At 41.5% G+C, this 13,204-nt stretch overlaps 1 protein-coding gene and 1 pseudogene across 6 annotated transcripts in view; both read right to left on the reverse strand.

The window, feature by feature from the left end:
- LOC310773394 (inositol polyphosphate-4-phosphatase type I A-like) overlaps positions 1-13,204 on the reverse strand; it is a 130,568-nt gene that overhangs the window by 63,664 nt on the left and 53,700 nt on the right. For 3 of the 5 annotated variants that reach the window (XM_083633266.1, XM_083633264.1, XM_083633263.1), the window contains exons 4-8: positions 9,897-9,941; positions 5,989-6,107; positions 4,933-5,049; positions 3,769-3,848; positions 1,573-1,684 (exon numbers count right to left, since the gene is read on the reverse strand). In XM_083633266.1, coding sequence (XP_083489392.1) covers positions 1,573-1,684; positions 3,769-3,848; positions 4,933-5,049; positions 5,989-6,107; positions 9,897-9,941 — 473 coding nt within the window. The remainder of the gene's footprint in view (positions 1-1,572; positions 1,685-3,768; positions 3,849-4,932; positions 5,050-5,988; positions 6,108-9,896; positions 9,942-13,204) is intronic. The other 2 variants (XM_083633265.1, XM_083633267.1) reach the window with 2 other exon arrangements.
- On the reverse strand, positions 7,534-9,241 carry LOC310774225 (tripartite motif-containing protein 16-like; annotated as a pseudogene). Its single transcript has 4 exons — positions 9,130-9,241; positions 9,029-9,042; positions 8,790-8,918; positions 7,534-8,232 (listed from the first exon to the last, which is right to left on the reverse strand). The product of its transcript is annotated as a tripartite motif-containing protein 16-like (transcript).

Genomic DNA, 13,204 nt, shown 5'->3' on the forward strand with positions numbered 1-13,204 from the left:
TCTTGAAATGCATTCTAACCAGCCGAAATATTCACATAAAACACAGCGTATTGCTGGTGGTGGCTGTGACACTGGCGCTGCCCTACTGGCCACTAAACTAAACTCAACAAACAGACGAACATTTATTTTTACAAACAAACACAACCTAGGCTATCTGACGTAGCCTACTCTAAAACTAAACCTAAACTACTAAATACTACAAAGAGATACTCAACACTTTTTCCACTTTTTTCTGCTGAAAATCAATATACTGTATTGGAAATTAGCTGTGTTCTTGATGAATCCAGGTCAAAGTCCTGACATTTACTGTAAAACTGAGTAATTCCTCATCTCTTCTCACATACCTATGCAAACAGACGAACATTTATTTTTTTTACAAACAAACACAAACTAGGCTAACTGACGTACTCTAAAACTAAACTACTAAATACTACAATTTACACTATGCAGTCTAATCAAAACGCTCCACAAATCTCTCTCTCTCTCTCTCTCTATTCAACAATTCTCCACACTCCATAGTCCCAGCATGGTGTGCAGCCACTTTTATAAACTTTGGCTGGGAGGGGCCTAGGCACGAGAGATGGGCGGGCTGGGTTTGGCGACGTCACTGATCAAGCTACGTCACTGATCAAGAGCTCAGCCAATAGAAAGGGAGGAAAATTGGGAGTCTACAGCTGGCCTTTTTGGTTTGTATGGAACTGCATGGGTATGTGAGAAGAGAAGAGGAATTACTCAGATTTACAGTAAATGTCAGGACTTTGACCTGGATTCCTCAAGAACACAGCTAATTTCCAATATTTATTGATTTACAGCAGAAAAAAGTGGAAAAAGTGTTGAGTATCTCTTTAAGAATTTGTATTCAACATGAGATGTGTACCATTTAAAAATAAATTATTGATAGCACGAAATTAAAACAGCTTGTGGTATTTTGGAAAGAGGAACAGGTACAGTAACATGACCTTGGTGAACTGTAACAAACCTACAGTGGATCCTACGTACTGTACTTAAAGGGGCACTTCACCGAAAAACAATGCTGATTTATTTTGCACATAGTCTCACATATTCGAAACCTATACCTGACTGTGACCTGACTGTCACACACTTATCATGCTCACGAACTCTGTACAATATTCTGGAGTCCGGACTCACTGTTTACATGCACCACTGAACAGTCACTAACTCTGATGCCTTTATAGAATAATGTATTTATTTATTGTATGTATTTATTATTTGGGTCGATGCACTTTACCTTGGTGTTTCACTGTATGTCTCAGGGAGATGCTTGTCTATATCTCGTTGTTGGAGTAATTTAACAATGACAATAAATATACTTGAACTTGAACTAAATATTTTTGCACACATTAATTTAGTATGACAGTTATTGAAAGTTGATTTGAGTTCAGTTTAGCACCAATTATGTCATAAATCAGTATTGTTCTTTGGTGAAGTGCCTCTTTAAGAAGGAACTTGTGGAAATTATGAGGTTAAAAAGAATATACAGCATTTTGGACGTGTTCTCCCTGACTCCCTGCTGTTACACACATCGACTCCCCGCTCCTCCCTGCCTCGTACCCGGCCGTTGAGGGTCTCCGGCAGACAGGCGACCGGTATCCTCTGATCTCTCTTCTCCTCCATCTGCCACGCTACAACGCTGATGTTCCCCACCCGCTCGTTCTCCGCTGATCTGTCCATCCACACGAGAAGATAACAAGGTGAGGTAAAATGACAAGGGGGGGATTCAATTAGTGGAGTATTTTTCCACTTTCACAGAGACAGCGGTATTATTTTTTATCTACAAACTGTGCAAAGAAATGACTGCAGAGTCTCTTACTGTAATTGAAGTTGAAAGATTTGTTTAAATAAAATACTATGCTTTCCCCCCATATCTTCGCTGTCCAACAAGGCTATTTTTATTTGTTTCTGAAAAGCTGACATCTTGGAGATGCAAGGTTTTCCCCTGACAGCAACAACACGAAAGGATTTGACAGCAAGTTTCCCAGCCTGCCTAGTTGTCTACTCTGTACCTGCCAAAGACAAAACTCAAGATTTAGTAAATGCGTGAAGTTTTTATAATTCCTTGTCAAATATATCAGATATTGTCATTTTACCTCCCAATAATTGTCACTGGAACCTAAAATCCTTTACACGTTGGTCCTGGTTTCAACGTCCAGTTTTTCTGAGCTAAATCAAGCCACTCCATGTCACAAAAAGCACAGGAAGGAACAAGCACACTGGCGAACTGAACAAAGGAGAATTTCGACATGGATGTTTATTTTGGCAATGTCCTGTTCTTACACATGCATGTTGCACATCGTTTCAAAGTTAAGCACCAGTGGCTGCAACTTTTATGGACCTGTTTTTAAAGGTTTTAAGAGCACAAACTCTACAATTCCTTAAAGATAGCTTATTACAGTGCAAATCTGACAAAGAGGGAAAACATTGTTACTACCTGACGAGGAGCAGAACAACAAACACCACTGTGATCTGTACAGAAGCAATTGCCATTGCATTCCATTTCAAAATCTAATCTAACAGGATCTAACAACAATGACAGGATTTGTTTACCCTTTCTAGCACAAGCTGTGTTTCCATTACAGTTTTTCGCAAAAGAATTGCGATATTTCTACAACTTCGACAATGTACAATTGCGACTTGTAGGCGTTTCCATTGAAGTTGCGTTTGAGTGATTCCCCGTTGCAGCAGCTGCCACAGTGATTACGCACGGGGATCTGCCCCATATCCCGTCCCCTGCATGCTCAAATCCAACCAATGGTCAATGGAAATCCCAACATGAAGTTACAATGCATATAAACGAGCCTGATTATCAATTCAAAAGAAAATGAGTCGCAAAATGTTGCTGGCTGCGTGAATGCAGTCAGCGCGACAGGCAGAGGAAAAAAGGTAGCCTAATAGCCTACAACTGGTCCGATTTAGAGATGGAGGGGGGAAAAGGCTGATTTGGTTCTATAATTGCACCTGAAACGTGTGCAATGTATTAGCCTACTCACAGTCACTGTATTCACTTCAGACAGCACCACCGCACCAGTGTGTGCTTTTCATCCTCTCATCTCGCCGCTGTGCCAAATGCGCGCACACAGGCAGCCTGCTGTCACCATGGACCGATTTCTGCCATTAAACATTATCTAATTTGCCCGGCTACGCTTTTGCACAACACTCGTCTTTCTGCTAGGTAGCGTTGCTTCAAAGTTTTCCACTTGCTGCGGAGGTTTTGACACGGCTATCGAACCTTACTTACCAAACTTATTTTCCGCTCCTTTTCCAAGGGATAATATGGGTCACATGACGTGCAAATGCGAAAAATGTGTTTCCATTACACTTTTGCGATAAACTGCTATATCGACACGTCTGAAAAACCACCTCATGAGAGCGAAAAAACTTTTTGCGATATTTGGGAGGTTTTTCGAAATTCACGTGTTTCCATTACCCAATTTCTATTGCGATATTTAGATTTTGCGCATTTCTGAGGGTAATGGAAACACAACTACAGTAGACATGTTGCAATAGACCTCCAAATTTAATTTCAATTAAATATTGAATATATCATATTCGACTTGCCTGTGTTGTGCCTTGTGTGAGTGTGCAGAATGCAACTGATCTGTTAAAGTGGCATCTAATATCTGACAGAGGAGGAAGTGTTATTGTTGTGTAACCCTGTGACATCATCAAACAAGGTTTGTGTGTGTGTGTGTGTGTGTGTGTGTGTGTGTGTGTGTGTGTGTGTGTGGGGGGGGGGGGGGGGTTTGTTACCTCAGTATTAGGTGTAATCTGTGGTTCTTGTCCTGCATCAATTCCTTCACTGGAAACAGTGCAGAGCCCAACATATACATCTGGAGAGGGAGAGAGACAGAGAGCACGCGTGGAAACTTAAAAGAAACAAATAATCAGTCACGTCTACTTGAAAAATAAAAGAAATTAAATTTGTTGTAATTCTACATCTGAACCTCTTTTGTCTAGTAGTACTAGTCTCTTGCTAAAAAAAGAAAAAAAAGTACTATTTTGCTAAATGATGACATAATTTTAAATTGTAAACTGCAAAAATATCTATTTTAGCAGGTAATTTAATCTTATATTCAGGCTTACAATCTTACGAAGTCTTACAAAATGCTGCCAGTGGGGTTTGCTAAACACTTGTCTCCCTTTCAGTTTCCAAAGTCTCAGGGGCTGACTGACTGGTTCGCATTGTGGAAACCCACATGCGTGGCATCCCTAGTTAAGCCGGACCCAGACTGCTTCCGCTGAGAGTTTTACAGATTTTTTACGATTTTCAAAAGACAAAATTTTAAGTCTCAATATTGTTAAGCATGTTTGTTGAAGCTGTTTATTTATATGTCTTAGCCCCTCACAGCTGGCAGTAACATGCAACATCCTTTCCATGGTTAGTTAGTTAGTTACCGGTAGTTAGTTTTTATTTCCATGTCATGCCATTTCTGGCCCATCCCACATGGGATTACAAGACACTATCACACCAAATTATATATAAACATAACCATAACATCCGGTTGTACCTCAATATACAAACAAAATAAACAAAGTATATAATATATACACATATGCATGACATATACATACACATATACACACTTACTGTACATACATACACTTTTTTTTTTTTTTTTCACTTTTTTTTCTTTTTTCTTGTCTTACATTGCCTTTTCCTGATAAAGAGCTTTTTTTCTCATGTCCCAGGCTTTTTCCAAATAACAAGCCAGTCCAAAAGTTTCATACGTAAACAACCAACTCAAATTATGTGCATCATCATTATTAAGAAAATCAAACTCTGTTTTTATCTTACTGAACAAAATATTGCACGGTTCACTGTAAAAAGGACAATAAAAAACAAAATGAAACTCATTTTCTATGTCATTTAAACAACACATTGGAACATGGTAATCAATGAGAATAAAAGCATACAGTGCCCTGGGAGCGGTCCTTCACGTCGTACACGGCCAGTTTAACTTGCGTCTGCTGGTTGATGTTGGACTCCTGGAAGAAGGCAATGCTGCTGAGGAAGATGGGGTTACTGGTTCCCTGTGACAGAGCGGAGGGAATGGGTAAATGACTGTAATAAACTGTAACACTCGACTCATCACACTCTGGAAATGTAGAGATTTATATGCTTAAGTTGAACATAGAAGATGTAGTCTGTTGATGCCAGGGTTTTCCCTACCATTATAAGGCTTAGGGGCAGCAGTTTTAGGCACCAACTAAGCTGAATTAATGTAAAATCAATGTTGGCCCCAGTGGACCACTTCAGCAGGTTTTGTCTTTAAGCTTTTTGGGTGGTGTCTATTTATTATCTGCTCTGGCTTTTCCAAATGTTTGTACACAAATTTGGTAATAATAATGGTCCAAAATTATGTGAAAAGATCGCTTAGGTGCTGTGACCTTATAGCCATCCAAAAACCAGGGAAACCCATGGATGCTATAGTTTTGACAACCAAGAACTTTAGTCAAGAAGTACCATTACATACTTTAATATTGTGCCTCAACTGTTTTGTAAGAGTGGGTGTCAATTTTTCTTAAAATGGTGACTATCTCTTTCTTGAACAAATCCTCCATCTGACATAAGATGGAGAAAGTCAATCACATCCTCAAAATTAAACTCATTTTGAAATGTTATGGATGTTATTACATTTCTTAAGACCATCACTTAGAAAATGGAAACATTGAATCATGAGCTATGTTTCACAAACTGGGTCTAGTCTTTTGGAAAGCAATTATTTGTAATACAGAAAGAAAAACAAGTAAATACTGTATGAGAATAGAGGAAGAAGGAAGGAAGCAAGAAATAATAGATGATAGATGATTGTGTGTGTGTGTGTGTGTGTGTGTGTGTGTGTGTGTGTGTGTGTGTGTGTGTGTGTGTGTGTGTGTGTGTGTGTGTGTGCGTGCGTATGCGTGTGTGTGTGTGTGTGTGTACGTGTGTCTGTGTGTGTGTGTGTGTGCGCGTGCGTGTGTGTGTCTAACCTCTATGACCTCGGTCTGGGCGTGTTTGGTCCAGAAGGCCTGTGGTGGCGTGGTGCAGCTCGCTGCTACAAAGCAGTTGGGTTTCCGATCCAACGACGGAGTCACCAGCTCCGTGCAGGCTGCTCAGGACACACACACAGACACACACAGACACACACAGGACTTTACTCTGATGGACTCATCAGGACGATGGTCAGCTTCTTGTTTTGACAGTGTAGCCAATGGCCTTCAGTTTGCAAGGACAACTAGTTTGAACACTGATGAACAAAGACGAAAACTATTGAAGCTGTCTTTCTAGAAGCCAACCCAAAATCCACGTTATTCCATACTAATAAATTTACTACTTTTATAGCTCATAGAGCATAATTTGACTGCAGATCAAGAGGTCCCAGGCAACTCCTGGTGCCCCCTGTATATTTCCGTTTAAAGCTGCTTCTTCTTTGGCAATCTGGGAACCCAGAGTCTATTTTTATTTGAAAAATAGACTCTGGGACAGCCCTACCTTTTTCCCAGGCTTCCTGTACAGAGCGCCTCCTCCTGCCACCGTCATTTCCTTTTCCGTGTCCGTTTCTAATAACCTTAACGCAAAAACACACTGCATAGAAGACGTCAACTCACAACAACAGTGGAAAATTACTGGAGGTGTAGTTGTTGTAACTAGTAGTATTGCCAAAGTTGTGGCGCAAATTGCTATTCAGAAAAACAAATAGAGTCCGCACACTGGATTTTAAGGCTCCTGGTCAATTTATTACGTTTCGATCCCAAGGATCTTCGTCAGAATGATAGCAAATTGCTATTCAGACTGTAAGCAGTGGAGCACATCACTTCCTTTTCCGTGTCCGTGTCCAGACGCGGAAAAGGAAGTGACAGTAGCAGGAGAGGCGCTCTGTACAGGAAGGTGGGAAAAAAGGTAGGGCTGTCCCAGAGTCTATTTTTCAAATAAAAATAGACTCTGGGTTCCCAGATTGCTTCTTTGGTAACACGGCTGCTCCATTTGACTTTAGATTCCACGTCTGGTCTAAACATGAAGACTATCAGCTTTGAGAAGACTTTTTGAAATTAATACAGGGAAAATATTCCATTCAATCTTGGAATTAAAAACTTATTTATCTTTGCAAACATTCACTTTGATCTTTCCATCTACAATAGTAACTTCATCCACACAGTCAATCTGTGCAGTATGTTATCACTGTGGAGGAAAACAACAAATCCTCTCCCTATTGATTATAATAATAATTACATTTGTAGTGCACTTTTCTCACAAAGTTAATGTGTCAGGAACAAAATCAAAATATTAACAACTATTCAGCTATAATAAGGGGAGAGTTCTAGTGCTGCTCCATTAAGGTCCATGCAGTAGATGACAGCAACAATACAAATATGCAAGAAACATAATGTTTCATGAATAAATGTCTGTTTGAGTACTCTATCACTGACACTGAAGAGCGCCACCTACAGAAAATCAAACATCATCAACAGAAAATTGAGAGAGAAAAAACTGAATCTCACACAAATCTCACACATTGCTGCTTTAATAACTCCTGTCTACTTAAGCTTAGACAGCTCAGCATCTCCATAGTAATGAAACTGCAGTCCAGGATGGAGCGGCTGAGTGAATGTGGTCTGGACTCTGTGGAGGAGAGTCATGGAGATGCTGTAGAAGGACAGAATACCTGCTCTGTGATCCAGGTACACTCCTACTCTGGAGGACAGAGCACCTGAGATGGGAGTACTGATCTTGTTATGGTTTAGTTTAGTTTTAGTTTAGTTTTAGTCTCTTTATGGAAGAACTGATACCTATTGTTTTAATATTCTAATGACCAAGACTTGTCATTGTATCCAAATTCACTTTATCCCCTGTTCTGCTAATATCTTTATAGGAGACTGCTGTTGAACCTCCCCTCCCACTCCACTCCACCTCCCAGTAACAATCTCCAGTCAGACGCTTTCTACTCAGGACCTGTAGTGACCAGTAAGTGAATCTGCTGGGCGACTAGAATATGACTGTTCTTCTCTCATCCATGTTACTTTTCTGTTCCCATAAGATATTGAAAGATATGGGCCTGCTGTGTTTGGATCCAGTGTCATCTGACTTGAATGTTTTAAGAAGTCAGCTCTGGTCTTGGGCTCTGGTTGTGGCAGTAAAACATCCACTTCAGTCACTGTCAGTGAGATCTTAGGCCATTCCTCTGTTAGAATGTTCTGTAGTTTATCTCTGGCCTCTGACACAGCTGCAGTCACATCCTCAAAGTAGCACAGAGGACGGATATCGATCCTGGGTGAGTCTGTAGATTGACTGAGACGTGACAGCGAGGGGTAACTGTGTAGAAAGTGGATGTGAAACTCTGTGTGTGAGAGCTGCCCCAGCTCAGCATCTTTCCTCGACAGCTCAGAGATCTCCTGCTTCAGCTTCTCCTGAAGTTCTTCAGCCAGACTCGCTTCCTCTTTCTGCTGGGATCTGATCTGCTGCGTCACTTCAGAGCTTCTCTTCTCAATGAGACGGAGCAGCTCAGTGAAGAGCTTCTCACTGTCCTTCACTGCTTTATCAGCAGATTCATAGCCTTCAGGTTCTATTGAAGTACCGTCACATCTTTCTCTTTGCCTTGGATTCTCTGCTGGATTCTTTGCCAACTCACCCCAAGCTCTTTCTACCTCTCTGCCCTTTCTGCTGCAGCTGAGACTGTGTCGTGTCGCTGATGTTCATCCACGGAGCAGAGATAACAGATACACTGCTGATCAGTACGGCAGAACATCTTCATCACCTCGTTGTGATGAGAGCAGATGTTCTCCTGAAGCTTCACGGTGGCTTCCACCAGCCTGTGTTTTTTAAAGGTAGAGGATTCATAGTGAGGCTGGAGGTGCCACTCACAGTAAGAGGCCAGACACATCAGACAGGACTTGAGGGCTTTCAGCTTTCTCCCAGTGCAGAAATCACAGGCCATATCTCCAGGTCCAGCATAGCAGTGATCGGGAGGAGCAGCTAGGAGTCCAGTCCTCCTCAGGTCCTCCACCAACTCTGGTGTTTTTCACCAGGACAGGCCTTGGTGTGAACATCTGTCTGCACTGGGGACAGCTGTGGATTTTCTTCTGATCCTCTTCATGATCCTGATCCATGATCTGATCCTCAGCAGCTTTTAATACAGCTCATGCAGTAGCTGTGCCCACAGGGAATAGTCACCGGGTCCTTCAGTAGATCCAGACAGATCAAACAGCAGAATTTTGCCGCGTCCAGCTCAATTCCTTGCTGCGCCATTTCACTTCTCAGTGACAGAGTCAGATAGTTTCACTTCCTCTAGGTGTTGCAAGGTGGGAAATGTTGAATTATCATACCCTGAGGGTCAAAATTATAATTTCTTTGGAGGGAAATTATCGTACGCAAGTAGCGGACGTCTTCTACCACTTATATAGCCTCAGCCAGGAAGGACTGATTACATCACAATTGCTCGAGTGACATCACTGATGACATCACAATTGCTCGAGTGACATCACTGGTTACATCACTGATGACATCACAATTGTCATCTTATTTCATCACCCATGATGTCATAAGTACTGATGATGTCATCAGTGTGTCATAGATGATTTGTCAATAATGATGTCACTGCATTGATGATGGCACAATGTCTATGGCATCATCAGTGATGTCATCAGTGACATCATTATTGACCAAAATCATCTTATGACATCACTGATGATGCCATAGGCACTGAGGATGTCATACGCATTGTGACATCATCAGTGATGTCATAGGCATTGTGACATGCTATTCCCAAATTTGTTTCAGAACTCATTTTCTCACAAATGTGTATCAATTTGATGTTATAATTTCATAATGATATGATTATAATAAAAGACAACAAGGCTCAATGCCTGAAATGTTTACAAAATGTAAACAAAACATTACTCACCCACACTGAACTCCAACACGGGTTCATCTGGGTCCTGACTGTTTCCTGCACAAGACAGTCAACATGTCACCAAAACACTAGTGTCAAAGGCAGCCACTGTAGTCAGCTGTGTTACAAACAAGACAGTCGAGATGTCACCAAAACACTAGTGTCAACAGCCACTGCAGTCAGCTGTGTTACAAACAAGACAGTCAAGATGTCACCAAAACACTAGTGTCAAAGGCAGCCACTGCAGTCAGCTGTGTTACAAACAAGACAGTCGAGATGTCACCAAAACACTAGTGTCAAAGGCAGCCACTGCAGTCAGCTGTGTTACAAACAAGACAGTCGAGATGTCACCAAAACACTAGTGTCAAAGGCAGCCACTGCAGTCAGCTGTGTTACAAACAAGACAGTCGAGATGTCACCAAAACACTAGTGTCAACAGCCACTGCAGTCAGCTGTGTTACAAACAAGACAGTCGAGATGTCACCAAAACACTAGTGTCAACAGCCACTGCAGTCAGCTGTGTTACAAACAAGACAGTCGAGATGTCACCAAAACACTAGTGTCAACAGCCACTGCAGTCAGCTGTGTTACAAACAAGACAGTCAAGATGTCACCAAAACACTAGTGTCAAAGGCAGCCACTGCAGTCAGCTGTGTTACAAACAAGACAGTCGAGATGTCACCAAAACACTAGTGTCAAAGGCAGCCACTGCAGTCAGCTGTGTTACAAACAAGACAGTCGAGATGTCACCAAAACACTAGTGTCAACAGCCACTGCAGTCAGCTGTGTTACAAACAAGACAGTCAAGATGTCACCAAAACACTAGTGTCAGCTGTTATAAAACAAGACGGTCAACATGTCACCAAAACACTAAGGGTAAGTCTTCACTAGGCCATTTTCCAGAAAACGGGCAGAATATGTTAATTGAAGCGTTCTATCTACACTAATCCTTCTCTTTGTCCACACAGCTCCCCGGAAAACGGCTATAGCCTATAGGCTAAATAACATAAGGCATATATTTAGGCTATTTTGTTTAATTGAAAAGTAAAGTAGACTAGTTATACTGTAGCCTACATTATATTAACTCTATAATAAATTAGACTCACGTGCATATAAGGGCTTGGGGCAACACCTACACAATGAATTTCCTACAGTTTTAGGCCTATACATATTATCAGATGAAATAAAATAGAATAAACACTTTCAAAATAAAACTTTTTTTTTTTTTGCCGACTGGCGCATGCCATTTTAGATTGGCAGCAAAGATCCGCGTTTCAAACTCGTCTCTCTTCAATTCTTGATGGATTTAATTAATTTAAATTGCCATAATCTCGAGATCATTCACAGATGATTTAGGCTATACAGGTAGGCTAACTAACACAATACGCTATTTCTTACCTTTTTCTTCCATAAAAGCAAATGTTATTCCCATGTTGTTGAGAAGTGAGGAGAGGCGCACTGTGCATCTGCGCTTCCAAATTGCAAATTCATTCATTCATCACGTATAGGCTATAAACTAGCCTACACATCACGCAAAAACATTCGCTTATTTAATAGATGGAGATGTGTGAAAATGTAATTCAGCCTATTTCAATAGACCTACAGTATCAAAAGTGTGCTGGTGACGGGCAGATGCAGGCTTTCATCTCGCTGTGCACACCGTTTTTTACATCAAAGGAGTTCTAGTTTATAGGCTGACACTTGCCGACACCCTTTTCATCAATTGATATGCAGGACTATAGAATGGCATAATCAAGGCACAAAATGGAATTAAAACTAATTTAAAATGAACAAAACCATAACCAGTTGCTTGCTGGCTCACGTTGAACTGCCTGCCGACTCAAATCCAAGTGTCTCTCCAACTTGCAATGCACAAAACCAGCAGTCAAAACCCATGCGTAATATGAACAGACATCAATTACTTCTCTGCTATCCTAAATTCTTAATCGATTTATTAGTACCGTTAAATTCGGCTGTCAACCACGCTTATATAACCAGTATAGATCAAAGGGACGAGATGCGCACTGCATGCCAATCACCTGGCTTGTTGAGATGAGTACATGACCGCTTGCCAACAATCCTTTCTCAGAGGAATATACTGTTAATATGTCAACAGAAGTGAAAATAAAGTGTCTGAATATTTGGAATAAAATCAGAACAAACAAATTTTAATTTTAAATCAAGTTGTGTGTGGTTTCTGCAATGTCAGGCTATTTGATGCAGACATCACGGCATTTTGAAACGGACATCTCGTTAACAGGATGGCTACTGGAAGGTCACGGTGGCGCAGTGGTAAGCGCTGTCGCCTCACAGCTAGAAGGTCCTGGGTTCAATTCCCACCTGGGACGCTGTGAGCACTGAAGGAGTGCGTGCCCGTCCGCATGTCCTCGAGTGCCCACCGCCCGGGTGGGGTCGTCAAAGGGGCCTTTCTGTGTGGAGTTTGCATGTTCTCCCCGTGCCCCTGGGGGTTTCCTTCATATAGGAACCCAACACCAAAACATGCAATATCCTGGTCGCTGAAGTGGTGCCTCCTCTGGTTATTAGGGGCGCCTGTTCAGAGGGAGGGGAACTCGTTGGAATAGCGTGATCCTCCCACGTGCTATGTCCTACCGGTGAAGCTTCCCCTGTCAGGTGAAAAGAAGCGGCTGGCTACTGCCTATGTTTCAGAGGAAGCATGGAGCCAGTTTCGGCTCTCCCCAGATCGTCAGAGGGTGGAGCAGCAACCAGGATAAATACATTAAAATTAGCACTAATGGGGGATCAAACTGGGATAAAAAATATATATATATAATATATAATATAATAATAATAATATATATATAATATATATATAAAATAGGCTAAATAAGGCAAAAAAAAAAAAATAGCTGCCAGCCATATTAATAGTATATGATTATCAGTATAGCCTATTTAAAATTATATTTGAAAGGTTGAATCCTCCATCGTTTCAGGGGGCAGCCCATATAATCCCGACAACACTTATATGAAAATATCTATATAGCCTATAGTCTGCAATGGGGAATTCCAAGCATCTGCGTTTCCCCCGTGTCCACACTGCAACTCTACCGCAGATTTTGGTGAGCCCAAAGCCTATGTTTCATCAAACGGCTTGATGCTCAGAACATTAGAGGTAGTGTGTGGACAATAGTCCCAAACGAAGTGCCGACCCATCAAATATGGGGTAATATAGACATGGCCTAAGGTGTGTGTGTGTGCGTGCGTGAACCACTTGAGAGTGTGGTTTTAGTTTTGCCTGGCACCCAGCACAGAGGAGGCATGATGACCCACAGTAGAAGACTGTGGATACTACCAGACTGTCA

The sequence above is a fragment of the Poromitra crassiceps genome, assembly GCF_964638095.1.
Source record: "Poromitra crassiceps genome assembly, chromosome: 3".
Classification (NCBI taxonomy): domain Eukaryota; kingdom Metazoa; phylum Chordata; class Actinopteri; order Beryciformes; family Melamphaidae; genus Poromitra; species Poromitra crassiceps.